At 38.5% G+C, this 27,957-nt stretch overlaps 3 protein-coding genes across 8 annotated transcripts in view; 1 reads left to right on the forward strand and 2 right to left on the reverse strand.

Moving 5' to 3' along the window:
• Positions 1 to 4,712, reverse strand: part of casp2 (caspase 2, apoptosis-related cysteine peptidase) — a 14,782-nt gene extending 10,070 nt beyond the window's left edge. For 2 of the 3 annotated variants that reach the window (XM_058389156.1, XM_058389147.1), the window contains exons 1-4: positions 4,140 to 4,712; positions 3,640 to 3,796; positions 2,275 to 2,418; positions 2,086 to 2,163 (exon numbers count right to left, since the gene is read on the reverse strand). In XM_058389156.1, coding sequence (XP_058245139.1) covers positions 2,086 to 2,163; positions 2,275 to 2,418; positions 3,640 to 3,792 — 375 coding nt within the window. In that variant the 5' untranslated portion in view covers positions 3,793 to 3,796; positions 4,140 to 4,712. The remainder of the gene's footprint in view (positions 1 to 2,085; positions 2,164 to 2,274; positions 2,419 to 3,639; positions 3,797 to 4,139) is intronic. The other variant, XM_058389166.1, reaches the window with a different exon arrangement.
• Positions 4,713 to 6,567: 1,855 nt separating this feature from the next.
• m6pr (mannose-6-phosphate receptor (cation dependent)) lies at positions 6,568 to 12,478 on the reverse strand. Its single transcript, XM_058389180.1, has 7 exons — positions 12,172 to 12,478; positions 11,667 to 11,817; positions 11,423 to 11,583; positions 10,595 to 10,704; positions 9,528 to 9,658; positions 8,837 to 8,963; positions 6,568 to 8,144 (listed from the first exon to the last, which is right to left on the reverse strand). The coding sequence occupies exons 2-7, from the start codon at positions 11,813 to 11,815 to the stop codon at positions 8,022 to 8,024; spliced, it is 801 nt and encodes a 266-aa protein (XP_058245163.1). The 5' UTR covers positions 11,816 to 11,817; positions 12,172 to 12,478; the 3' UTR covers positions 6,568 to 8,021.
• Positions 12,479 to 14,297: 1,819 nt separating this feature from the next.
• arhgef5 (Rho guanine nucleotide exchange factor (GEF) 5) lies at positions 14,298 to 27,859 on the forward strand. Of its 4 annotated transcripts, none has more exons than XM_058391902.1 (15): positions 14,299 to 14,836; positions 15,511 to 18,930; positions 19,913 to 19,961; positions 20,218 to 20,270; positions 21,282 to 21,670; positions 21,760 to 21,920; positions 22,926 to 23,078; positions 23,445 to 23,574; positions 24,056 to 24,130; positions 24,198 to 24,287; positions 24,720 to 24,862; positions 24,972 to 25,115; positions 26,051 to 26,121; positions 26,213 to 26,317; positions 27,232 to 27,859. In XM_058391902.1, the coding sequence occupies exons 2-15, from the start codon at positions 15,531 to 15,533 to the stop codon at positions 27,372 to 27,374; spliced, it is 5,106 nt and encodes a 1,701-aa protein (XP_058247885.1). In that variant the 5' UTR covers positions 14,299 to 14,836; positions 15,511 to 15,530; the 3' UTR covers positions 27,375 to 27,859. The 4 variants fall into 4 exon arrangements, 3 of the variants coding, with proteins under 3 accessions (XP_058247885.1, XP_058247893.1, XP_058247905.1); XM_058391910.1 differs by having other exon boundaries at positions 14,299 to 14,734; XM_058391922.1 differs by having other exon boundaries at positions 14,301 to 14,836; positions 17,909 to 18,930.
• The last annotated feature ends 98 nt before the right edge of the window (positions 27,860 to 27,957 follow it).

Consider the following 27,957-nt stretch of genomic DNA (forward strand, 5'->3'; position numbering starts at 1 on the left):
CTCTAGGTACTGCCTGATGCAAATGTGCTGTGACAGTTTCACTACAGTTTGATTGATTAAAAACATACATTTCAGCTAAACTGCAATCTAAACTACCAACAAGACGGTTTGCTATGTAGTAAAGTATAAGCAGCCATACTGACTCACTTGTCAACAATGTAACTCTCAGTAATGAATATAAAGATTTGACTGGATTTTACAACTATTTTGTTTTCAATCTTACCTGCCCTAATTAAAAAAGGTGGTCTGTAGATCACTTCAGGGTCCAGGTATAAAAGTTATCCACTGGGCATTAAATGAAGTCATTGGTTCACCTTACAGTGCCTTGCAAAAGTATTCATACCCTTTAAACTTATGTTACAACCACAAACGTAAATGTATTTTACTGGGATTTCATGTGATACCAACACAAAGTGGCACATAATTGTGTAGTGGAAGAAAAATGATAAATGGTTTTCATTTAATGGTTTTCACCGACTCAATACTTTGTAGAACCCCCTTTTGCTGCAATTGTTTTGGGGTATGTATCTATCAGCTTTGCACATAAAGAGAGTGATGTTTTTGCCTGTTTCCATTCTTGTTTGCAAAATCGCTCAAGCTCAGTCAGGTTGGATAGAGAGAGTCCGTAAACAGCAATTTTCAATTCTTGCCACAGATTCTCAATTGGATTTAGGTCTGGACTTTGACTGGGCTATTCTAACACATGCATATGCTTTGATCTAAACCATTCCATTGTAGCTCTGGCTGTATGTTTAGGGTCGTTGTCCTGCTGGAAGGTGAACCTCCGCCCCAGTCTCGCCCAAGTCTTTTGCAGACTCTAACAGGTTTTCCTTCTAAGATTACCCTTTATTTAGCTCCATCCATCTTCCCATCAACTCTGACCACCTTCCTTGTCACTGCTGAAGAAAAGCATCCCCACAACATGATGCTGCCACCCACAGTGTTTTGGATTTAGGCCAAAAAGATCAATTTTGGTCTCATCTGACCAGAGCACGTTCTTCCACGTTTGCTGTGTCCCCTCACATGGCTTGTTGCAAACTGCAAATGGGACTTCTTATGGCTTTCTTTTAACAATGGCTTTCTTCTTCCATGAAGGCCAGATTTGTGGAATGCATGACTAATAGTTGTCCAGTGGACAGATTCTCCCACATGAGCTGTGGATCTCTGCAGCACCTCCAGAGTTACCATGGGCCTCCTTGCTGCTTCTCTGATTAATGCTCTCCTTGCCCAGTCAGTTTGGGTGGACGGCCATGTCATGGTAGGTCTGTTGTGCCATGCTTTCCATTTTCGGATGATGGATTGAACAGTGCTCCATGAGATGTCCAAAGCTTGGGATATTTTTTTTATAATTTAACCCTGCTTTAATCTTCTCCACAATTTTATCCCTGACCTGTCTGGTGTGTTCCTTGGGCTTCATGATGCTGTTTGTTCACTAACAAACCGCTGAGGGCTTTACAGAACAGTTGTATTTATACGGAGAGTACACATACTCTATTTACTGATTAGGTGACTTCTGAAGCCACTTTATGTTGATCTATCACAAAAAATCACAATAAAACCTACATTTACTTTAGTGGTTATAACATAACAAAATGTGAAAAAGCTCAAGTGGTATGAATACTTTTGAAAGGCCCTGTATCATGTTACTTCCTGTTTTGCCATTTTGCATGTTGTGATCTGCAGAGGAGAAATCTTGGCTTCTTGAAATACATAAAAAAGGTCTTATTTGAACTGTTGACCAGCGGTCATTACTTCTACATTTCTGTTTCTACATTACAGCACTAAATTAGACCACAGGTTTAACCATTTGCTGGAATAAATATCACTGTCTAAACCTGTCCATGCAACAAAAATAACACAGAACACCAGGTAGTGTTCTGGTATATGCCAGTATTACTTGGTGAAATAAATGTCACTCTAAGGCTATGGTTTATTAGGCTCACTATTACTAATTTATTATTACAAAATTGCTATCCTTAACTATTACTCATGTATATTTGCATATGAGAAATTATTACAGTGGTTTATGGCTGCTTTTCCTGTTATTACTTTTGGATTGGTTTATGGCTTTTACAAATGTCTCACCTCCTCGTCTTTCCTTTTCATAGCAGGTGAGCTGTCCTGTGTGAAAGACATTTCACTCTCACTCTTTGTAGGTATGTTCTGCAACCATATTTGCAACATGTTTGTTACAAACATGCACTTGCCTCTGGAATTTGTACCTTTCTGAACAGGTGTAAAACTTGCTATTTAAGGGTGTGTTGTGTTTCTCACCTCTCTGAACCTAATAAGCAAGCTGGAGAGGTGCTCCTGAGCTGTGTCTTTAAGAGCCGCGCAGAAAGTGCTGAAAGCTCGGGGGCCACGTTTTGGGAGTAGCGTCAGCAAACGCCAGTTCCTCTTTTGGGAAGTTGTCTCTGCCTGCAAGATTCAAATCATGACAAGGTCAAACACTCTTACTACCGAGACTCAGATTTGATTTTCATTCACAGAGACTTAAAAATACACAATCTTTATGAATCAGTGACTGTACATAGACAAGCATTGAGTGTATAGTCAGATATACTGTAATTGATGATTTTGGCAGACTCTAATTGAAGTAATGAGTTTATTAAACACATGAAATAGGCCTAGGCCACAGGTTCCCAGCCCTGGTCCTGGAGTGTACAAAACCTGCTCCAGTGTTTCCCTGCTCTCCACATACACTATACTGCCAAAAGTTTAGGGACACCCCTCCAAATCATTGGTGTTTTTCAGGGGTGGGCTTGGCCCCTTAGTTCCAGTGAAATGAGCTCTTAACACTTCAGCATACCAAGACATTTTGAACAATTCCATGCTCCCAACATTGTGGGAACAGTTTGGGGATGACCCCTTCTGTTTCAACATGACTGCACACCAGTGCACAAAGCAAGGTCCATAAAGACATGGATGAGCAAGTTTGTGGAGGAACTTCACAGAGTCCTGTCCAACAAAGTTGGGAGAATGAAATTGTCCAAAATGTCTTGGTATGCTGAACCATTAAGAGTTTGTTTCACTGGAACTAAGGAGCCAAGCCAAACCCCTGAAAAACAACACCTGAATTTGGAAGGGTGTCCAAAAACTTTTGCCGAAATAGTGTACCTCATTCAATTACCATCCCTTTCTGATTAGACATGTAGGTGTTTCGAGCATGGAAAACACTAAAAAGTGCAGGACAGGGTTGGAAACCTGTGACCTGGACCATAATGCTTGAGTGCTACTGAAATCCTTTTTGATTAGACATCAGAAAAAAAAACAAACAATAAAAACCTCTAAATTAGAGACGCATCTTTGTCATGATGCTTTGGATGGTGAGGGGTCACATCTTTTTTTGCACTCTCTGCTTACAGATCCTGCTGTGCAATAGAAACCAAATCCCTTACCCCGACGTGATATTATATTGACAGCTGATAAATTACAAAATATGCCCTGATACTCTGATCTCTGCCTCCACCTTCAACTTCAGCTCAACAAAGTCCTTTGCAAATGAATTGCACAAACTGCTAAAAGGTCAATAATTCAATGCCTAAAAATAGAACAGTGCATTTTATATATATATATATATATATATATATATATATATATATATATATATATATATATATATAGTAGGTTGTGCCTTACCAGAATGGTTTCTGCCATGCCTTCTGTGAGAATGTCTTCAGCCTGCAGATACTGAATGAGCATCTCGTCCACCACCAATTCTTTACAAAGTGCCACTGAGTTTTTCTTCAGGGCCAGCTTGTCTATCTGTGTCATGCCACACCCGCCGAGCATGGTGCTGTGGAGTGGAGTGGAGTGGATATGGATCAAGACAGACAGACAGACAGACTTGACACTATGCTGACAGTGAAGTGGAACCATACAACCATTAACAACCTTTTTAATCAATAATCAGTAGTAGTAGCTAACAACTAGTGTCCAGAATTTACCCAGCTTTATAAACACAGTCACTCAGAAAGCAAGGTCAATGAACACAAGCCAGCCTACTCTGATGCACTGTTTAAATATCTCGCTATTCTGTTATTATATATATATATATATATATATATATATATATATATATATATATATATATATATATAGCATGGTAATGTAAGTTAGCTGGATAAAAAATATCTTACCGTGCTTTTTTTGTTCACTAAATCCACTTCTAATATTAGAGAATAAAACCCTCCTTTAGGTAAACGCTACACTGAAGCAGATGTGCTGAACAGCTCGCCAACAGGAATGTCAACTTTTAGCAACCTAAACGCCTCAAGTTAGCTAGCAAGCTGTTTCCTTAGCTAGTTCCAGCACAAACAAATTCACCGAAATAAAATAATCAAACGCTTTGTATAAGGAGACAGAATTCAGTATAAAATGATCTCTTTTTTTCTGTAGTACGCTAAGCCAGTTAGCGATTACTGTATACAGTTAGCTAAGCACAAGCTAAAGGCTAGGCAAAGTTAAAGCTAGCTCAAAAAACAAAAAAAGGGAAAGTAAACAATGCAGAGCTAACGACTCGCCAGCAGTCTGCATAAACACAGTGCATTACATTACACCAGTATCTAATACTGCATACGGCTTCGTGAATAAAACAGAGACAGACACGGAAAAAAGTTGTCCTGGGTCTCAGGGAAAATAGTTTTAAAAAATAATTGACAGTACAAGGACTGTCCTGGAGCAACTTCCGCGCCAATACACAGCGAATGAGAATTTTCTCCTCCTTCTTCTTTCCCGACAGGGTAAAATCCACAGCGCGTTATTACTGCCACATACTGGTGTTATAAAGAAGGAGACGGGGAGTAATAACAGGGAGTGCTTCTAGAGGAAAACAATCAACGACGGGTCGGTCCAAGCAGAGGACATTTAACACGACAAAGTTCATTTGCTTCCACATTACATCGTGTTTACTCCCCTTATACCACAGCATTTTGCCAACAATTACAATATGTAGTGTATTACCGACGACAGATCTCGCATATAGTCACATTTAGAGTTGAAAAACATTTCCAAATCTTCACCTGTCCAGTTTTTTTTAGCCTGTGCCCACTCACTGTAGCCTCTGAAACCAGTTAGCTCTTATGCTGTTGTGCTGAGATGCTCACACAGCAGTCAGGAGTAATTATTTGAGTTAGTCTCATTTACTCTTGTTTGACCCTACTACTATCTGTGTGCATCAGACCAGGCTTCAACTGTCCAGTCTTTCCTGTGTGAATCTGTGCACACTTCACAATCTTGGTTTTCTGTTACAGGCTGAAACAAATGGAGTCTGATATGGTTTTCTGCTGCTGTAGCCAATCCAGCTCAAGGTTCAACATGCTGTGCATTCTGAGGTGCTGTACTGTAGCTTTCCCATCTGTGAGAACCAGTCAGGCCATTCTCCATTGACCTCTCTCATCAGCAGGGTGGTTTGGTCTGCAGAACTGCCGCTTAACTGGATTTATTTATTTTACTTTTTTACCGTGCCATTTTAAATAAGCCCTAGAGACATTTCCGAGTGAAAATAGGTAAGGTTTGGTAAGGTAAGGTAATGTACTTTATTGTCATTGTATACAATACAATGAAATTTAGTTGGCAACCCTCAGACAACAACAACGGCATCTAAACATAAAACTATGAAGGAATTTAAATTAAGAGGTTAATAAAATTGCACATAAGTGTAATGCCTTGATTATTTGAATGTATTATAGAGAAAGCTGAAGTGTATCCTGAGATGTATATGTTGCCCATTTTATAAAATGACACTGTAGTGTCTGTTGCAGCAGAAGATAGGTTTGGTATAATTAATTTTGGGGAGTAGCAGCAACGGATAGGTCCTTAGTCCTTAACATCTGTAAGGGGGAAGGGAGTAATAGCAAAGGATTGGTTTATTTGTAAATTTCTTAGGATAAGTCCTTAATCAATTGTAGAGAGGTGGTTGATCCGCTGGGGGTGATGGCAGCTACAGCTTTCGAGAAGAAGCTGTTCTTTTGTCTGTTTGTGTGTGACTTGATGGCTCTGCCCCTTTTCCCAGATGGTAAAGGAACAAACATTTTGTGTCCTGGGTGAGTGGAGTCTTTGATGACGCTTGCCTTTGTTTGCAGTCGGCTAGTTTGGGAGTTCAGTGCCTATGATGCGCTGTGCTGCTTAACTACCCGTCACAAGTCCTTGTGGTTTTTCCAGGTGCAGCTAGCATACCACACTGTGATACCATATGGGATCATGCTCTCAATGGTGCTGTGATAGAAGTTCACCAGGGTAGTCTGGCCTGTTTCAGTTACCGTAGGAAGAATAGGCTTTGTTGTGCTTTCTGGACCATGTGAGACTCCAAGGATTTCCAGACAATCAACAGTTGTAGAAATTCTCAATCGTGCCACCATTTCCAATGCTGCCAAATGGCTGATTACTTAATTGTATGAATCAGTGGGTGTACTGGTGTTCATAATAAAGTGCTCACTGAGTGTATTTGTTATGTGTGTATCACTCGTTGTTGTGATTCAGAAAAAATGTAGTATTTAAAGCATCAAATGAATAAAACTGCAGCATATCCATGTGCAGTTCATAGCAAATTGCAAACAGCAAACAGGCTGATCATCAAAAGCTTTATTCAAACTAATTTCACCCCACCATAAAAAGTTTATATTCAGTTTGGATTAACAGACTTTCATAAACTTGTCAAAATTTACAAAATCGTTTGAGTTGTACCTTGTGATTTTGACTAATGCAAATGTTAGCATGTTTGTATCCTAATTTGAAACACACTTGCAGTCTGATACAGAACTAGGTTCCTAGACAAAGACAGAGGTCTGGTCTTAAATTGGAAGCTTTTTCCAAACTGAAGCTTTAGTTATGGGGGAGAGAGGGATGTAAGCCAGCCAAGTCTGTATTTTTTAAACTGCTATTTAAACTACATTACGAGTACATAAGCGAGAATTTCTTTATACCATCTTTAAAAGAACATCATGGTTCCATTTAGTTCAAGTGCAAACAATGTCAATATTATACAACTTTGGAAGTACTTTTTTTAAGGTCTGATCACTCTTAAACCTCATTCTGTTTTTGTGCAAATAATCACAGTACAGTCCTACTCTGCAATGCACAAACTCATCCCAAGTTCTTATTTAAACACCTACAAAACTCAGTAAAAGGGGGAAAAACAGAATTGATCATTCCCCAAATACTTGCAATTAACATATAGGTTTGTTTTCCAGACACACTTTAATAATCCAAATTTCCACTGATTAGTCAAAGACTAAGCCTTGTCATTTGATGACATTTATCCTTAGAATTTCCATTATCACATACAGTACCCAAAGTATTTTGCTCTCTATACTTAAGCAAAATGTAGCCATCTTCTCCATTGGCTTAACAGCCATTCTGACAGAAACATTCATAATAATATATGTTATGTTATAAAAAAAGTGTAACACGTTGAAAGTCACTGCATTGACTAGGTTCATCTTTGCATGTATACTTTAGTGCTGCAGTGTGTTTTCCAGTGTTTTCATTAGTGGCCCACAGCAACAACATCTGAATGCAGAAGTAACCACTAAATCAATATAATTCATATTTACAGTTAAGAAAGCTTAGTGGGGCAGAAGCATGAACCGGTCAGTTAATTTATATCAAATATTGACTGCAAATAATAAGTATTAATAAACCACTTAGCAAATTCATAAAGATACAGTCTGTAGGCTTCTTTGGGCATAAATCGAATTTGAATTAAGAACTGTGTGTGCACAGGTCTACTATCAAAAACTGTAAAGAAGTATAATTATTTATATATCTTTTCAGATGAATGACAGTTCTAAAGTTTGTCCTACACAAAATCAAAAAGTGTTAACAGCTTTGCTGCATATTTTTTTCAAATTCACAAGGAAAAACATAAAATTTTGTTGAAGCACAGCACTTTCTTGTAAATGTCTAAGAGCAATATAGGAAATGCATAAAGATAAGTGCATTAAATAACTGACACACACAGAAGCCTTCCTGGCCTACACCTGAGCAACCCACTGGTCAGCTCGCTGGATTATATGCCGTGATCACATTGGAAGTAAATGGTCATCCCTTTCCTCTGGCTCTTCTAAAGGCTCAGTAGAAACACCCCTATAAGTGGGTGGCTCTTCTCTGCTGCCACGGGAGCGGCACACAAAGTCACATCCGTCCTGTGAAAGCACAGATGTATATTTCATATTTACTTCATTTCAGAGAAAAGAAAAAATGTACAAAAAGGCAATATGATTAGTCAAAAATACAGTATAACTGAATACAATGAATGAGTACAAAGTTAAAGTTTTTTAACAAAAAATGTATCGTTACCTCAAATGAATGCAATAAAAAATAGCATTATATTCTTCTTCTTTACCTATTTGACCACTTCCCATTTCTTATTTCCAGTTTATGTAATGAGTAGAGGGCATGTTTTATTTATCCTGGCAGTCTCTCAGTGTACAAGAAGAGTAACAGTCTAAAAATAGTACCACCTAACCAACCTTAAACCTGAACAAAGTACTGAAGTGCTTGCCTGTTAATAATGCCACAGTGGTATTAACACTATTATTCTGTATGTTGTTATTATATATTTAGGTTCTGAACCTGCTCTGGTTCAGCTGCATTTGCCCCAACTCTACCACAATGCAGAGTGGTTATCTGAGTTACTGTAGTTCTTTATAGCTCAAACCAATCTGGCGTCTTAAAGTCTTAGAGAAACCAGTCATATAGTTTTTGTTGACCGTGTTTGAATAATCATTTCAGTTACATGTTTGAAGCATTTGTTGAATAATGACCTTATGGTCATTTTGGGGGATTCCATATTCTTGAATTAAAAAATAAAAAGGAGGGCGATAGAGAGACTTACCGCTGACAAGTTGCCTATTTCTGACCAAAAGCCATAGTTTGGATACTGTTCAACTCCTTTTGCTCCAACAATCAATCGCTGGTAGAGAAATCCACCGATGAGGTAGACGGCCAAGCATGAGAAGCAACTAAAAAAATAAAGATAAATAATATTCTTATTGTTTATATTTTCAGAATATTTAACAGTTTACACATGAAAATTATACTACATTTTCTTCTAATTGCCTTCATGTGTGCTTTAGTTCTTTATCTTGAATTTATTCTCATCTGGTAAGGTAGGATTCTAACTTTTGTGTACTATCTGCTTAATTTATTTGGTTCTAGAGAATTTTCATTGAGTTATATTGTATAGCATTGTTGATCCTGTAGTGTCAGTCTATGCTTATTAGTTGTCTCAAGTGATTATTCAAGAGTAGGTTCAGTCTCCCTTAAGGTGTGAATTGTGGGCAGAGCTTACTAACTTATACTGAAGGTGTAAACAGCTCAGTCTTCAGTGTGCTTTAGCTCTTTATCTTGAATTTATTCTCACCTGGTAAGGTAGGATTCTAACTTTTGTGTACTTTTTTTGTATCAGTGTATTCATTGATAGAGACTTCGAAGCACTTTTGTACGTCGCTCTGGATAACGGCATCTGCCAATTGTAATTGTATAATGCCATAATTTCCATGTGTAGAATGTTTTGATGTACTCACACAATGAGAAGTATGGATCCAGTGCTGAGTTTGGATTCAATTGGAGGACACACAGCACTGCTGTCCATCTCGAACAAGTAAAAACAGTCAGACTTCCGCTCTCTGTCCTCCAGAATCACTGACAGTGGCCCCTAAAAGCAGAGAATAATATGAGAGAGACAGTATGAGCAAGATAAGAAGGACACTAGGCAAATAATAATGAATAATTAACAAGAGACAATCAAAAAGTTAGTTCCAGTTAGTTTTATAGTGTAGTGCTGTTTGTTAGATGGGGTTTTAAGATGACCATGTCTGTGGTTTAATATGCGCAGTAGGATGTAGTATATCTTAATGTGGATGGCACTTTTGCTTCCTTTCGACTGATGCATGGTTTAAGATTCAAGACTATAATTGCCATGTACACAGATATATGTAATATACAATCTGCAGTGAAATGAAAACCTGGCCTACTGCTCCTTAGACAGTGCAGAAAAATAAACAACATTTAAGAAACTAAATACAAAATAAAATGAATAGAAATAATAAGAGATAAGAATAATATGGGGAAAAATTAAATATGATGTTTCATTTTTGTTTACATGTAGTAACAGTAAAAAATATGCAAACAGAAAAAAGTGGAAAGTGAACATGGCAATTATGAAATGTTCCTGTAATTTTAATTTTTAAAAAAAAGGGAAGAACATAAATGCTGGATTGTGCAGCATAATGAAGATTATCTGAAAGGCCAATGCATTTAACTCATTTACCTCTTGCAAGAGATTATTTGATATGCATGAGGTTGTGGAAGAACTCTACAATCAGTTTGGACCACTTGGCTGTCATTAGTAGAAGCACAGCGAAGCACAAAAATCTCTGCTGCTGCTCTCCATCATGTAAAGCTTCATTCGTGTGATTGCGATGTTTACACCCCTTTCCTCTCGTCTTCCCTATTAATCACGTCACCCACTGCTCACTTGCAATCTGTCCCCTAAAGTGTGTTCATCAAATCTTCAGAAAGGGCAGAAGAAAAACAAAAGGCAGAACTACTCTAAACAAAAGAAGAAAAAAAAGTCAGAATGAGAGGTTACCGCAGTCTTAGTTCTGTCACAGGAAATCATAATCACGGCTTTCCTGGCCCCCTGTGAGCAATGCTCATGATATTTCTCTCCACCCTGGTAGATCAGCAATATCCAGTCACCTGTGCAGAAAAGAAAAAAAAAAATGAACAGCTACATCCATATTCACTGATCTTCTAATCATGTAGACAAGGATAGTGTTCAATAAACATAGCTATTTCCTAAAATATGAATTCTGGACATAAACACAGTAAATTTGAAAACCGCATTTTCGCCCAAAAACACTCCATCTCCACATTAACCTTTTCAGTTGTTTCACAAAAGTTGGTCATCCACACTGAAACGTCTGAAAATGCTTACATCCCTTTACTGCACATGAGAAAAGCGTGAGAGGCTTCGACCTGCATCATTTCCGCCTGGTGTTTATTTACTTTCTGGCTCTTTGAAACGTCGTGGCAATATGTCAAGGAAATTAGCTGAACTGGCCACATGACTGATGACTAAAAATCAGTTTCAAAAACCTCCGTTTTCACAGTTCACACACGCAACGTGAAAACACCCTTTTCAAATGCATTCACTTTGGAGAACGTTTTCAAAAAGATATGTTTTCATTGACTAAAAACGCTGTCTCAGTGTGGACGGAAGGCCAAAACGGATAGAAAAATACGCATTTTTAAATACTTAAATGAAAACTACGTGTATTAGTGTAGACATGGCCTAACTGAGCTTTCGTATTTGGTGGTGCATTAAACACATTTCTAGTAGCAAATTAGAAACTAAACAGCACTATGTCTATCTGAATTTTTGTTGTATGCATGTGTTTAACTTATTGATACTCACTTCCTTTAATAGCCTGTGTAAGACTGTAATTCCCAATGACCACCAGCTGTTTGTCCTTGTTCTTTTGCACCACTCCTGCATCTTTCACCCCATCTGCATCACCACACACTTGGAACACATATGTGTACTCCTCCATCTCATCTTTGGTTTTAGCAGTAAAACTATTGAAAGTGGAGAAAAGGCACTTTTGTGCAAATCTCTTGGATAAGGATCATTTCAAGTATGTCTGCAAACAGTTACTTACTTCTGATTGGTGAGTGGCTCCAGGACACTGAGCACTTTTTTCTCAGAATTATTTTTCACCTTGCACCTACTCGTGTTCTCAACTGCTTGTGCTTTAGTGACCATCAGTACAAAGAAAGCCAGCAATCTCCACCATGTCGACTGGGCCATGACTGAAAGCATAGGCAGAAACATGCATTATGTAGTTAATGGCCCTGTCTTTCTGAAGGCATGGCCAGTCACAAGATCTAACCACACAGGACAAGGAAGTTCACACGGAGAAAAGTTTAAAACCCAACAAAAAAATTAATGATCTAGCATGCATTTTTAATTTTGCGTTACGAACCAACAACCTCTCGTTAGAGGGAGGAGAAGAGAGAGAAGTTCATTATTTGACACTTTACAGCTTTCCAAGTGCCAAAATGACCAACATGGACTAGGCAGCATGTCATAATGATGAATTTATTTAAAATAAAATAAAATTAAATACAATACGTTACCGATAATCATCCAGAGGAAGAACATACCTTCTATTAAGCTGATGTTGGAGGCACGATGAAGCAATATGAAAGTAAACTAGCTAAAAGCTGACCAGGTGACTTAAGGTTGCTAGCAAGTTCCTGTTTCCTGGCTAGCGAGCTAGTTACAGATAAAGTAGATCTTGCAGCACCTAAAAAAGTGCATACACAGCCATGCGTGATCGGTAAAGCAGGAAAAGTGGATATAATTTATGTCCAGCCGGTCAGTGTCACACAAGAGTTTAAACGTGATAACAGAAGAAAACAGTTTATTAATCCTAGAGGCGGAAGTGAAACTGAACCAGTCAGCCACGTGACTCCTCATGAGGTGAATCGCGGCGTTACCAGAGCGCCATGGGAGGAGGGTTGAATTTCAGATTGAATTAGGTCACGTAAATTTGAGGCTTCTAAAAAAAATTGACACGTTTGTGATTCCTACACAATATGCCAGATTTGTGCATTGTTGTAAAGATGTCAGAGTGAAACCTGATTTAAACTTGATTTAACTGCTGTGGCTAAATAAATTGCTGTATATTGCTTTACTTGTCCCATATGATTAACATACTTTTGTTTCATTCAGTAATATTTATATTTAATTTAACACTTGAACATATAGATTGAAGTATATTTAACTTGAATATATAGAACTATGTGAAGATGTGAATTCACTCTAGCTGTGGATAGTCACTGATCAGTTATAACATTATGAGCACTGAGAGGTGAAGTGAGTAACACTGATTATCTCCTCATCATGGCACCTGTTAGTGGGTGGGATATATTAGGCAGCAAGTGAACATTTTGTCCTCAAAGTTGATGTGTTAGAAGCAGGGAAAATGGACAAGCGTAAGGATTTGAGCCAGTTTGACAAGGGCCAAATTGTGATGGCTAGACAACTGGATCAGAGCGTCTCCAAAACTGCAGCTCTTGTGGGGTGCTCCCGGTCTGCAGTGGACAGTATCTATCAAAAGTGGTCCAAGGAAGGGACAGTGGTGAACCAGAGACAGATTAATGGGGGGGGGCCAAGGCTCACTGATGCACGTTGGGAGCGAAGGCTGGCCAACAGACGAGCTACTGTTGCTCAAATTGCTGAAGAAGTTAATGCTGGTTCTGATAGAAAGGTGTCAGAATACACAGTGCATGACGGGTTTTGGCAGCAAAAGGGAGACCAACACGATATATCAGACAAGTGGTCATAATGTTATGTCTGGTCAGTGTAATAAGAATATTATAGTAAATTCTAGAAGGTTCCTTTTAGCATACAGCAATACTTTCTTCTGTCCACTGGCAAAACTGTTACACTGAATGTTCCATTAATGACTAGACAGCATACTAAATCATGACATACATATCAAAATGTAGTCTGTTGAAGTTAAATTTCACCACAGGGACCTCCATTCAGTTGAACAGTATGGTAAGTGACAAAGGGCACTTTTGGAGCATTTTTCTGAAATCTGCTTGTTTAGCCTTACTTTTGTGTTTTACCGGGTCTGGGTTCCAACAACTTGTCAATACAGAGCCATGTTCACAGTGTTAATCTTAGCAGCAGTAAGATTAATGTCCCGTCAACCTCAACTGAAGAAATGAAGTTTAATATGCATATGAATTGGTCACACCAATTTCTTTCATCTGATTGCCATCTGTGATCTGTCATTATATCTTGAGAATACAATAACAACACATTTAAGTACATTTATTTGATTACGCTTGCCTGATTTTACTTCTGTTCAGGGATTGTGCCTCATCAGTAGACAGATTCACTTATCAGCTTCTGAGCTTTGACTTAGATGCATTATTGATCTAGATTATCAACTGAAAACAGTTTGCAGAGTTTAGAAATCCTAAAATGAGTGCAATAAAAAATTTGCACCATTCATTATGTTCTTTTTACCTATGTTCAGTTTTGTGATTTAATCTTTAGAATTGTTTTATAAAGGCTTGTGCGTATGTATATACCGTTAGTGTTGCCAGTAACCTTCTGTGTTGTATTTTTTTTTAAATGTTATTTCAGTGTATCCAGTTACTCCTTTCTCCCTTCCCCCTCTCCTTTTACCTGTTTGTACCTGCCTCAGCGTGTGGACACACCCAGCACTTCTCATCTTACCAATCACAGTGCAGCAGTGATACACTTAGAAGATTTACTTCCTGTTTCTGTGTGAGAAAAGGGCCCATACGAGTCTTGTGAGGAAAGGTGCCATGCCTTGGACTATAGGACCAACAATCTGGCAGCTGTTTTAGTTACACTGGACAGTGCAAAGGAGTTCCTGAACACCTTCCTTGGATAGAGATTTGTGTTCCTCTGTTCCTTATGTCCTAGTGGCAGAGAAAGTGAGAAGGAAGAGGAGGGAGGATCCATGTCTCTCTGTTCAGACTTGTTTGGGAATTTGAGCAGGGAGGAGGGGAAGGAACCCTGAGAGAGAGGAACGCAGAGGAAAAACTTCTGTCAGTGGAGTAAACATTTGGAGGTTATGTTTTAGAAGAAGAAAACGAACTAAGAAAGACGTAGGTCAATCAAGATTATAAGTAAAACATTTATCTCACTCGCGACACTGATCCACTCAGTGAGCACGCGCAGGTATGTGGAACATTTGTGTGTTGTGCAATTTCTGTTAGTTCTTCGGCGAGAGAGGGAGAGTGGGAGAAGGAGAAAGCTGTCTTCTCCAAAGACACTGCTCAGGTGAGATTTATGTGAAAGTCTTTAAGATTATTCCTTTTGGATTCTAAAACTGACCATATTGTGATTGACTCAAAAGTAAATGATTCACTTTGAGTGAAGTTAGCAGAGCTGTTGGTATGTCAACTACAATTTACTCAAAAATTGTCAGCCATGTTAACATTTTCATTGTTATACATTATTTTCAGTAGCCTTACTAGTTACTCTAAGTTGTTAGTTTAATGAAAGTGAAATAATTAGTTGGATTAAAGTATATTGCTGTCAAATATAAGGTATAAGATGGCTCTTTGTATAGATTGAATTGTGAAAAGAAACTTTTTTAGAAAGTGGTTTGGTATAATGGTATACAATGCTATGATAGAGATTTTTGTGGTCATTTCTTGAAGTGGGATGTCGTGATTGTGTTTTCATGAATGCATCATTTTCCTAGGAAACCTAAAGCTCGTTATGAGACTTTCTGCAACTCTTATACAGTTCAAGTTAAGAATTGGACCAATCAAATTAAATATTCACTAATTATGCCCTTGCATATTGGCCTAGAAAACACTGATTATGAAACTTTTCATATTCTTGTGCCTGTTTTCTTTTTCTTTTTGTTGGTACCTGCTTTTCTAAAACTTATACATAGTAATTAAACATACACAGTGTATGTAAGTAAATATAATTATCCCTGACAGGTTGTCTAAATTATGTTGCCATGGGAACCAAACGCACAAATCGGACCATTGAGGATTCTTTACAACTGCCACGCAGCCCAGCTACTCCTGACAGGGGCAATCAATCAAATGAGTGGATAAGTCGCGAGGCCAGACCTCAAGCTGGTCCAAAAATCCAAGTTGAACGAGAGAGGGGAGGGGATGAGTGGAGAGCTAGAGAGATGGACAGAATGAGGGACAGGCAAAGAGAGGGAAGGAGGGATGTGGAGCAAGACCAGAGAGAAAATGAAAGATATGCTCAATTCAAAGGTAGAGCAGATGAGATGGACCCGAGAGACAGAGACCGAAGGAGAGAGGATGGCAGATATACAAATGGAAAAGCTAGTTCTATACAACCGCATGTAAAGTACAGAGAAAGAGATAAGGGAGACACATTCCCTAGGACTGTGAGACCAAGTAATGAAAGAGAAAGAAGGCCAAGACATTCTGTTGATCAGAGTAGCGAGAAATTAATGGACAGAGGTATTGAGAGGCCGAGGGAAATAGACATGATTGAAATTGAAAGACAAAGAGAACGAGCCAAAAAGAGAGAAAGGGATATCCAGAGGTACAGAGAAATGGAATGGCAGAGAGAGAATGAGAGAAGAAGAATAAGAGAAGAGACGAAAAGAAACACGGGAAGAAGATTGGAGGAGAAGGATTTTGACAGAATAAGGAGGGATCCTGGTGAGAGGGAGAGAAGAGGAGAGAGATACACAGAGGTCAGTGAGGGTGACCAACAGATCTTAAGAAGGCAAGAAAGGGACAGGTACCGAGACAGACCTAGAGACAGAGAAGACCGGTATTATTCTCCACAAACAAGGAGAATTATAGCAGGAGATAGGGAGATCTTGTCAGATAGAGAGGAAAGAGATGAAAGGAGGAGGGCAGTGCTGAAAGAGAGACACCGATATGCAAAGAGTGAGGGAGATACAGATGGGGAAAAAGAGAGAGAGGTAACAAGGGAAGGGGATGCTGTTTTGCTTGATGGTACGAGTGAGAATGAGAAAGAAAGAATCAGGGACAGACTGAGAGAAAGAGAGCGGCGCAGAGAGGTTGAAAGGCAGAAGGAAAGAGACAGAAGAAAGGAGAAAGAAACAACTCTGCAATCTCCCGGGAGAGAAGGGAATAAAGAATGGACGATGGACAGATACAGAGAGAGAGACATGAGAGAGAGAGATTGGGCCAGAGAGGAGCGAGGGCCTGATAGACAGAGGGATCGATTAAGAGGCACTGAAGATAGAAAAAGAGAGAAAGAGTTAAATGAAAGAATGAGGAGAGAGCATGAGAGAGAGAGAGCACGCATACCTCCTCCAGAGAGCAAGGTAGACATGTATATGGAATGGGCAGACAGACAGAGACAAAACTGTTATGCGGAAGAAACTACAGGAAGAAGTAGCCAAACACAGAGGGGGACAGACAGGAAGATTCAAGAGGAAGCCCAAAGCAACAGAGAGTGGATGCCAGGAAGTGATGTAGAGGGTGACAAGCAAAGGAGAAGAACTAATAGCTTTGAAGAGAAAGGGAGAAAGAGCACTTCTGAGAGTGACGGGGAGAGAAACAGAAGTGAGGAAGGAGGAAGTGAGGATACAGCATATGGGCTAAGGAAAGAAGAGGTAAGAGAAGGCTCTGAAAAAGAGGAAACTGAGATGGAGAGAGAAAAAGACCAAGAAAAATCTGAGAGCAAAAAGAGACCACACAGGAAAATGTGGCTGGAGCCTCGAACAGGAAGAGAGAGGACAGAGTCATTACAGGAGGACTTTAAAGAAAGACAGCAAGCCAGGGAGAGATATGCACAGAGATTCCAATCGCACAAGACATCAAGAGGTGAAGATGAAATGCCTACAGAAAGAAAGAATGGAGGAGAAACTATATTGCTGGAAGACAGCCCCCGGAAACTAGACAGTACTGCAGAGTTTATGAATGATATTGATACTGAGAATTTGGAAGAAGGGATAGTAAGTGATGAGATGGTCTTTGAAAGTGAGGCTTTGTCAGATGTGCCCTGGCAGACAGAGACAGAAAATGTAGCTGATGACATGGAGGGGAGTGACAGAGAGGAAGAACAAGGGAGCGATAGATATGGTAACTCTGAGGGCGAAGAGGAAAGTGAGGGAGCATGGGAAGATTGGAGGGACAGAGTGATTTCAGGAGATGATGGTTTTGTGACTGTGTCCAGTGGTGCAGAAGAGGACGAGACAGAGGAGGACAGGTTTGAGGATTGTACAGAATTCTGGGAAGGTGAAGATAGAGAGGGTCTAGTTAGGCAGTCACCCACAAGCACCCATCAAATAGAGGGAGAGGTTGAAACCAGAATGACCAAAGAGAGAAGTGACCACGCAGTCACTGTCTTTTGTGTGGTTGGTCAAACTCTTCCCAGGTCAAGATCCGACCAAAACCCACTCTTGGATCATATGGAGCAGGACAAGACAAGTCAGGACTCATCTTGTGAAGTGGGTGTTGTTGGTGGTGATCAGCATGAAGCACCAAACAGAGACACAGAGGCAGAAACGAGCACAGACCCTGGCCTCAATTTGTCTGAGGACGACACGTCAAGCAGCCATGACACTAAATGTGATATTGCAGAATCTGACCAAATGACCAAGGAAGTTACCGCATCAGAGGACTTAGTAATTAGTGCTGATATAAACGAAGAAAAAGACAATGAACAATACCCAACAGAATCTATTGAGACACTGACCCAGACTGAAGATCATGGGAATGCTCAAATGAAAACGACGGATGGAGAAAACCAAGTGGAAGGACAAAATGAAATGGAAAGTAGTTGCCATTTAGAAGAGGCAGAGAGAACAGAGGACAGAAAGCGCTTCTCTGCTGCTCCACATGTCAAATGGGCTAAGAATGTTCTCAGCGAGATCTTGGGTTCTACTGAGGAATCTGGGACCCTTACGGTACCTGAGGAAAGCACACTAACTGAGCAGGCAGGTGATGGAGCTCCAGCCGAGGCTGAAAGTCAGGGAGACTCACCGCTCTATGGCATTGTCCAGAAACCTCGAAAGCACAGCCACACCAGAAAATGCATAGACCCTGAGATGCATTTCGAACCAGAGGATGCAAAGATAGACATAGTGGTAGGAAATGAAATACAGGTAGAGGGTCAATCAGATGGGGAAGAAGAACTGGAGCAACTCTCCACTAGTCCAGACCTGCTGAGTTTTTCTTCCGATAATGAGACAGATAAGGAGGGAAGCAGTAAGAAGGAGAAGAAACAGAAAAAAGCAGTATGGAAAATCCTAGGCACTAACAGCTTCCGAGAATTGGGGAACGAAGTATGGGGAAGGAAGGCTGGGATCCGAAGGACATTACAAAAACATAACGAAGAGGAGGAGGAGGAGGGAGAAGGAGTTGGAAGAGACCGAAGAACCAGAGTCTTCACAACAGGTGAGAATACATTTGAAGTTTAGATACTTACATGGTTTGAAACAGAGCAAACACTTTTATTACATATTATTGTTTTAGGCTCTTGTAAAAAAAAAAAAAACACCTTTAGTTTTTGCTATTTTAAAATCTTTTACTTTTATATCCACTTATCAGGTCAATCAAGCTCAGGGAAACAAGAGAATAAAACATATAACAAATAACTTGCACTAAAAAAATTCACATAAAACCATTTTCCAGTTCTGATATTTTGTTCCGGTTGAAATGTCTTACACCAACAGGTAGTAGCCGCTAAACTCAAACCCACTGATGATCCCATTTTGTAAATTAAGTTTATATTTTAGGATTTTAGTCATATCAAGAGATTGCCAGGATAAATGAAGTACCACTATAGTTGAATTTTTACAACAAAAATACCTTTCCAAGAATTGCATCTTACTTAAAAGCCTGTAAGTCACATTAGATGTGATGATATTCACCAAAAATAAAATTTTTATAGAACATCTCCACTAGCTATCACATTTCCTTAGGAAATTGCAGGCGCTTTGCTTCTGCTAGGTGAAATGGACTACTTATATTGAGTTAAGAATGGATAGTTTTGCTTATTGACATTGACCTCCAGCTGACTCATACTGTAGACAGTCTAAACCTCAGGACAAAGCAAGTGCTCTGCACTCAGGTCTAAGATCTTTAAGATAGTTCAGGTGTGGCATGTGATTCTGATCTAGATCAGTCAGTTCGAGACACAGAGACTGTCTGGAACACAGCTATCTTACTTTAATTTGCTTTTTGAACAAATCACCTCATTTGAAGCCACATTTACTGAACCAGTCATGGAATTGTTGTAATGGTCTGTGAAAAGCTCCAATTATTGTGTTACTACTACATACTATCGATTTTAGTCACTTCAGTGATACTAAAACTTAAAGTTATATTAGGCTTTGTTGTATAATGTTTTAAATTGTGCCATTATTCTCTTGTGCAGATAATGCATATGATGATATGAGTATCTCGTGGAATGAATTAGATCTGAGGCAAGTAAACATTCTATCCTTTTAGTACTAAATGAAATTTGCTGGAAAAGTTTTGGTAATTGTGTTATAAGTAAATGAGCTTTTGCTTCGAGCTATTCATCCATCCATCCTTTCATTTATCTCTCCATCCACTGACACTATGGCACATACTAAAGCCTAACACACACGCATTATACATCTGTACATACTGTAGGCCTTATCCTTCATATGTATGGCTTATGTATGGCTTATGTATCTCTTTCTCTGTCTCTTGCAGGACTATGAAAGGAACACTTAGTAGGACAAAAATGAGGACCTCAAAATTTTACAGTGAGTTTGATTACTTTTGGTGAAACTGTTTGCACCCGCTAAACCTAAGCCACATGCACATGGCTTTACCCGTGTATGTGTTCTCTTCCCACGTACATATTAATTTGAGGGAGGATTTCACAAAAAGTGGTAAGCCATTGCAAAACAGTGTGAAGTAATAGGATGTGTCGTTTGAAATTTTCGAGAAGATGTGGCTAAATTTAAAGCAGAATCATTTTAGTTGGAATGTCCCATTTTGTGACTAAGGCAGTTTTTATTGTGCTATGTCTCCTGACACTAGTACATCTGGTCCTCAGAGAGCTGATCTGTCACTTTCCCACAGAGCTGAGCTGGTTTATCTTTTTACAGTTGCATGTAGTATATCATTTTTATCGCATAATCATTTTGAGTTGTTTAAATACAACATAATGCATTGGAACATAGAAGGATAATATTGTAAGTGTGCTATAAGTGCTACCTGAAAATTTGTTTGAAGAGGGACATTATAATCTAGAACATGTTTTAAGGTACAATATGACTTGGCTCACACAGATGTGAACATTAAACACCACATATATACAATTCTGTGCAGATAACCTGGGGCAAGTCAGGCTAATTATGCAAATATGTGCATATACCTCAGGTTTGCTGATATGTATGTGTTTCCATAATTGAGGTAAAGTATAAATGAGGATTATATAAAAAACGTCTGGGAAGCTCCCCCCCCCCGTTTTTTCACATTTGTTGAAAAGAAGAAGAGTCTACTTATTGTGCACATGTTTCACTTTTCTCTGTATGGGCAGGTTTGTGCATGTAAACCTGCAGAACAGCTGTTGAGTTACACTTCTACAATTCTAACTGGTCTGTGTGGAACTTGTCATTGTTTCTAGGCAATAGAGTTGCCTCAACATGTTGACTTAAATGTCAGTCATTTTGTTATACAAAGTCAAATAATCCAACAGACATTATTAAGGTCCGTGTTTACTTAGTTTATGTATTAAACAAAGCTTCATGTCTCTCTGTTTCTCTCAGATTCCCAGTTGTATCAGCAGTACAGCGAGGTGGTACAGAACAGGGAGCTCATTCATCATCAGTCTCATTCTGATACAAGCTCAGTGTCTGGGGACCATGATGTCCATGCTCGCCCAGCATCCACATCTCCATCTCATTCTCCTACTCTGGCTCGCCGGCCCCTTCCACCTCTTCCTCCTGTGTTCCACTCCCATTCCTTATCCCACGCAAACTCTGTATCCAGTGGAAATGGTTTGCTGTCAGTACCTCATAACACTAACCAGAGGCCCACATCACCTCGGCTGTCCAAATCATTTGCTTCCTCACCCATGCTGTGGCAGGACCTGCCCGGAGTGAGGAACAACCCTAAACTCAAACTCCTCAGTGAGGATGAGAAACGCCTACAGGAGGTACTGTGCTGCTTTATTCCAAGTTCAAAGTTGGATTAGAGATATCTCCTGGTCTAGAAAGCAAAAATTTGATCAACTCTCTGTTGTAGGTGAGATTTGAAGTTGTGACGTCTGAGTCATCATACTGTAGCAGTTTGGACATCGTGGTGGAGCACTTTGTCAAGTGCAAACAACTCAACATACTTTTGACCTCTCAAGACAAAAACTGGCTTTTTTCCAAACTCAGTGATGTCAGAGCTATCAGTCACAGGTAAGAATGACCATTACTATAGCATAGGGTTCTCATGGTTCAGCATGCACATGCCATTCCTTGAATTAGTGCACTATTAATTAAAACATTTAGCAAATAGTTTTCTATAAATATCTCTCTAAATGTATATGTATAGTTTCTACAAACAAGAATTTCATACATTTTCAAAAGATATTTGAAGATTGGAAATAGGAGGCTTTATTAGTAACTTCTGTGCTATATGGGTATTAAGCCAAGGTTTGATCCTTCATAAGCTTGGAGCATATATAATATATATATATATATATATATGTATATATATATATATATTTATATATATATATATCTATATATATATAAAATATATATATATATATATATACTGTATATATTCTTTCTTTCAATTCTTGGCTTAACATTTTACACAAGTACTGCTAAAACTATAATAAATAAATTATAAATAAATTATAAGTTGTATATTACGTAATTATAATTCTATTACATAATTATAAATATAATAACTTTAATTTATTTATAATTTATTTATACCTGCATATATTAATATATTTTATTTTATTTTTTATTTATAAGCTATATTTTATTCCTTACTATGTTTATTTCAACTATATTTATTATAGTTTTAGCAGTACTTGTGTACAATATTTCAGTGGTATGTCAAGAATTCTAAGATCCTATCTCACTTGTTTGCATGTTACAAATTCATTAAAAAAGTGAGATAGGATTTTATAATTCTTTGGTATGGATATGGGAATTCCTCACCCTAAAACAACAACATCTAAGGGCAAAACTACAGCCATCATACTCTAACAATATTGTGGATAAAACAGACATGTCAGAATGTTAGAAAACTGTTCTTATTTAGTTAGAACTCTGAAAACTTTTAGCGTTAGAACTCTGCTATTCTTACTGATACTGATGTAATAATGACCTCCTCCCAGTCAATGAGCTTGTTTTTCTTTGTTTTCTTTACTCTGTTCTAATATGTACATTTATTGTGTTGTGCAGCTTCTTCTCTCAGCTGGAGGAAAGAGTGGAAAGTGATATAATGTACTTTAACGTGTGTGACATCATCATCAAACACTGTCCACGATTCCGAGCAGTCTATGTACCCTACCTCACCAACCAGTCCTACCAAGACAAGACATATCAAAGATTAATGTAAGTTTCATCAATGTAGATACTTTAGAGCTTAATTGTGTGGCAGTCTGGGAAAGCTGGTCAGATGTCTGGGAAAGACCGTTGGAGGTCGTTGTGTCCGAATTCTGGCAAACAGCCAACAAAGAAAAACATTTGAGATACAAGCAAAAGAGAAACAGCATCTTATTTCTATACACTATTTAGTACAAAACATAAAAATGGAATCATATTTTCCATGCTACCACAAAACACTGTTGCACCTTGTAGCTGTGTAACCTGTTTTTTTTGTACATTACGTGTATTAACATCTTTACTTCTTTGCCTTTCTCCCAAAATCTCTCATTCTAAATCTTTCATACTCTCCTATTCCCTTGGTCACTTTTACAGGAATGAGAATTCTGGATTTCGCCAAATCGTGGAAAAATTGGAACAAAGCCCCAAGTGCCAGAGACTTCCTTTACGCTCCTTTCTCATCCTTCCATTCCAGAGAATCACTCGGCTTAAACTGCTAGTACAGGTATGCTATCTCTTTAAATCACATACTGCAAGTGTGATCCTCTGTCATTGCCTCTCTTATCTTGTTTTTCTTAGATAGAGTCTTTCTTTTCATTGCAACAGCCTGACATAGTTGCAATATTCTTACAAAGGACAGCTGCACCAAGATTAGAAATGAGCCATATATATTTGTGCTATAAATCAGTATTAGAAATATATATCTAATTCAATGAATAACAAATTAATATAAATAAATAATAAAATAATAAAATTAAAATACTTTTAAGTTTCTTTTAATAGCTCAGGGCTCAGTGTTTCATTTGTTGAATTTAAAGACACATTTCTTTGTCTCAGGTGTCAGATTATGCAGTGACAAATATTGCTTGCCAAATATAAATGTTTATCTCTCTCTCTCCAGGCTATACTTTGTATGTGACATATTAATTCACATTCTAAGTAATATTTTATTTCTCTTTCTTTCTTGCACTTCCTGTGTCCTGAAGAATATTTTAAAGAGAACAATTCCTAAGACAAAAGATGAGGCACAAGCAATTAAAGCCATGAAATTACTGGAGAAGGTAAACACACACACACACACACACACACACACATTAGCAGCTAATCAGTTCTTCATCTCCTTTATAGATGATTCAGGACAGTAACGACAGTATATCTCAGATGAAGAACATCGAATCCCTGGTGTCCCTCAATGCAAAGGTGGACTTTGAGTGCAAGGTGAGTGTTAGTCTGCCATGTTGCAATTATACATAACAGCAAGTTTATACTGTGAACTAACCGTAAAAAAATCAGATTTCTCTGTGAGGATTTTGCCCACTAAAACAAAGAGCAGTAGATAAATCAGGCACTGACGTTAGTTGAGGAAGTCTGGTGCATAAGTCAGTGTCATAGTTTGAGGTTCTGTGTTCTATGTCGTTCTCCTCCAAACTTGGCACAGCGTGTCTTTGTGAAGCTCAGGGGCATTGTCATGCTAGAACATGTTGGCGTTCTTAGTTCCAGTGAAGGGAAATAGTAATACTACATCAAATAAATACATTCCTCTAGACAATTGCGTGCTTCCAGCTGTGTGGCAACAGTTTGAAGAAGAACCACAAATAGGTGTCCAAATACTTTTGACCATATAGGTTTATATGTATATGTGTGTTTCAGACTCTGCCACTGATTAGTCAGGCACGAAGGCTGGTGAAGGAGGGTCAAGTATCAGAGCTGAGGGACTTCATATTAAAGGAGAAAGAGAGAAGTATCCATATACACCTCTTCAATGACTACTTGCTCCTCTCTTTACCCAAAGAGTAAGTTTCAAAATCTATATCTCTTTCAAATTTCATTGAAATAAATGATTTAAACGTATACACATTGCGTAACACATTGAATACACTACCATATCTTCTGTTTTTGTAGAGGTGGTCGGTTTACGGTGATTGATCACGCTCCTGTGTCAGAGCTGAGAGCTGAAAACTGCAGAGTCAAGCTTCATTCACTACACAAGAATCTCTTCCTCCTGCACATAGCACAGAGATCCCTCCTTCTACGAACAGAAACAACGTGAGTGTGTGCATTGTGTAAAAAAAAATCCCTGAAGCACATTAAATATGTTTATATTGAAATATTTTTGGATATGTTTGGTAAGTCTGATACTATTTTGTTGGCTAGTGTTGTATTTTTTGTTTTTCTTTGAGAAGGTAGTAGTAGTCTACCATGCTGGTGGCATAGGGTGGTGGTAGATAGGGGCATTAGGAGTGCAGTTACAATTTTAAACATAAATGATAAGAGTCGGATTTCATTGTTAGCTCTAAAAATAAGAGCTAATGCTTCTTTGCTCAGTTTGCATTTTCCAGCAACATTTAATGTCATATTAATGAGAAATGACAGTGTAGAATTTGTTGAGACAACATATTTTAGACAAAATTTCAGAATTACATTTATGTTGAGTGCCTAGTTAGTGATGTAAGAGATGACAAGAACAATGGCTAATGCCAGTATTAGTATTAAAGCTGAAGATCAGGAAGCTGACCTGTTTGAGCAGAGCATATAGGTGAGAAGGTGAGAGATCTGGATAGACTAAAGTGCTGCTGCATCACTCTCTTTATGTAGAGATGAAGCAAAGGCTAAATTGACTGGCATCACTATCAGCAGGACAAATGGCATTGTGGGTAATATAGATCACTAACCAAAGTGTTAAGTACATTAATTACAAAAAAATTATGTTTATTATGTCATTTTTTAAAAATGTTTTTAATGCATATTGGTTGTTTTCATTTGTTTTTATAGATTGAACAGAATGTGTGATACATTATATTTGTAAGCACTGTATCCAATAAGTCCAATAAGTGGCTGATTTATTTTAACCCTAATTGTACAGTATATTAATTAATGTGATAAGGTATACTTCTGTATAGCTAACGCTTACCAGGGGTAAATATGACAGTCATCTGGGGCAATAATTAACTATATATACTAACCATCTCCTGATCCTGCAGGGCTGATAAACTGCGTTGGATCTCGGCGCTCTCTCGCCCTCATCCTGAAATTGACTTCACTGCCGCACAGGGTACGCGTCATTTCTGTTCAGAAAGGAAGTCTCGTCATAAAAACTATGCAAGAGCCATCTGTTGAAATATCTTGCCTTTCCTCCTACACAGACATTCCACAGATGCAGTGTATCAGAGCTTTTGTGGCCCAGCAACCTGATGAACTCAGCCTGGAGAAAGCTGATGTCCTGCTGGTTCATCAGCAGAGCAATGATGGTGAGAATCTGTGCATGTGTATACTGACACGTCCAATTATAACTCTTTAGTATTATCATATCCAGTAAATACAACTAGTAAATTATACACCAAATCAAACCTAAAAATGACTGAGTGAGTTTTTACATCACAAATCATGCGTAGGTGGGGCATCAATAATATTAACTAAAATATCAGAGGAGGCGAACAGTCAAAGTCTAATGAATTCATCTCTAGCCATATTTAACTTTTTTATGTTACAGATTTAATTTCATACTTATAATAATACAATAAAACTCAGGCAGATCATGGGTAACTAGATACACTTCTGATCATTTAGATATTAAACATGACCAAAAGTATGTGGACAGCATACGCATATGTTGGCTAAACTGGAACTTTGACTGGACACTAGGTCTCCTTACCCATCATCAGTGAATTACTTCAACCATAGTCACACTCCAAACTAGAATAGTGTAGGTTAGTATAACATGAAAGGGGAAATAAATCTGAAATGTGAAGCTCAACAAGCAGAAGTGTGCATGATGGTCAGATTTCCACAAAAATTTTTACATTTTAAATTTTTTACATTTAAGAATATACTTTTTTTTATTTATGTTTTCATGGTGTGACATGTGAACACCATATGCCTACTAGGGCAATGTGCTGGTGTCTGTGTGTATGTTCTCACAATATCTGTTTAACTGTTTCCTCCCACCTCTAAAAAACAGGCCAGTGGGTGGATTGCCCTTAGGTTGCGATATATGCATGAATACACTATAATGCACTGGTGTCCCATTTTTGCCCAATGCTCCAAGGATAGGCTCCAGATCCCCCATGATCCACCCTGACCACCATAAAGTGGTTGCTGAAGATGAATGTATGAATAAACGTACAAATGAATGAATTTAATAATGACTGTTGTTTTTCTGAAGGCTGGGTTGAGGGAACACGTCTATCAGACAGACTTCGCGGATGGGTTCCTGAGTCTCATTTGGAAACAATTGTGAGTGAAAAAGCTCGTCAGCGCAACCTGATAGACACGCTGAAGATTACTACTGCAACAGCCACAGCGTGAAAGCATTTGCAAGCATCTCATTTGGAGCCACTGTATCTATGCTCAATAATCCGAAGCAGCCAAATGAGCAACTAACTCTTCAATAGCCATGAAAACAACTCCCAGGACACTATATCAGGGATTTTCAAGTTTTACACTACATTATGGTATTACTGGAAACTTCAATGTGAACTATTACTTTCAAGAACTTGGGACTCTACAATAATTAGTTGCCAGAACAAGATTGTATAGATTTTTTATAGGCAACATTTCTATACCCCTGGCGCTTGAGTGCTAGGGATAAAATCTGTCCATGGTGTCTGATACACAGAGATCTTGGGACACAGTGTACATGATTCGCTTGTACAGAAAATGGAGTATGTTTATAAACCAGTGTTGTATTTAGAGTGATGCACATTCTTGAGGAACAAGTATGTCAACATCCTCTTTACACTGACCAGCACAGCATTACTATGCCATAAAACTTCACTTACTGCTGTACCTCAGATGGATTTATTTCAGAACTTTTTTTGGCCAATTCTGCAATTCTGTGTTTCATGATATGCATGTACATCATTGGGAACATACTTTTTAGCTCAGTGGG

Source organism: Hemibagrus wyckioides, linkage group LG01 (assembly GCF_019097595.1).
Source record: "Hemibagrus wyckioides isolate EC202008001 linkage group LG01, SWU_Hwy_1.0, whole genome shotgun sequence".
Lineage (NCBI taxonomy): Eukaryota > Metazoa > Chordata > Actinopteri > Siluriformes > Bagridae > Hemibagrus > Hemibagrus wyckioides.

Coding starts and splice junctions, on each gene's coding strand:
- m6pr (XM_058389180.1), bottom strand. CDS start 11,815: ATGGCCCAGTCGACATGGTGGAGATTGCTGGCTTTCTTTGTACTGATG. Junction 10,705..11,422: donor TACACAGGCTATTAAAGGAA/GTGAGTATCAAT, acceptor TTTTCTGCACAG/GTGACTGGATATTGCTGATC. Junction 9,659..10,594: donor GTGACAGAACTAAGACTGCG/GTAACCTCTCAT, acceptor CTCTGCTTTTAG/GGGCCACTGTCAGTGATTCT.
- arhgef5 (XM_058391902.1), top strand. CDS start 15,531: ATGGGAACCAAACGCACAAATCGGACCATTGAGGATTCTTTACAACTG. Junction 23,079..23,444: donor AAGACATATCAAAGATTAAT/GTAAGTTTCATC, acceptor TCACTTTTACAG/GAATGAGAATTCTGGATTTC. Junction 26,122..26,212: donor TGACTTCACTGCCGCACAGG/GTACGCGTCATT, acceptor CCTCCTACACAG/ACATTCCACAGATGCAGTGT.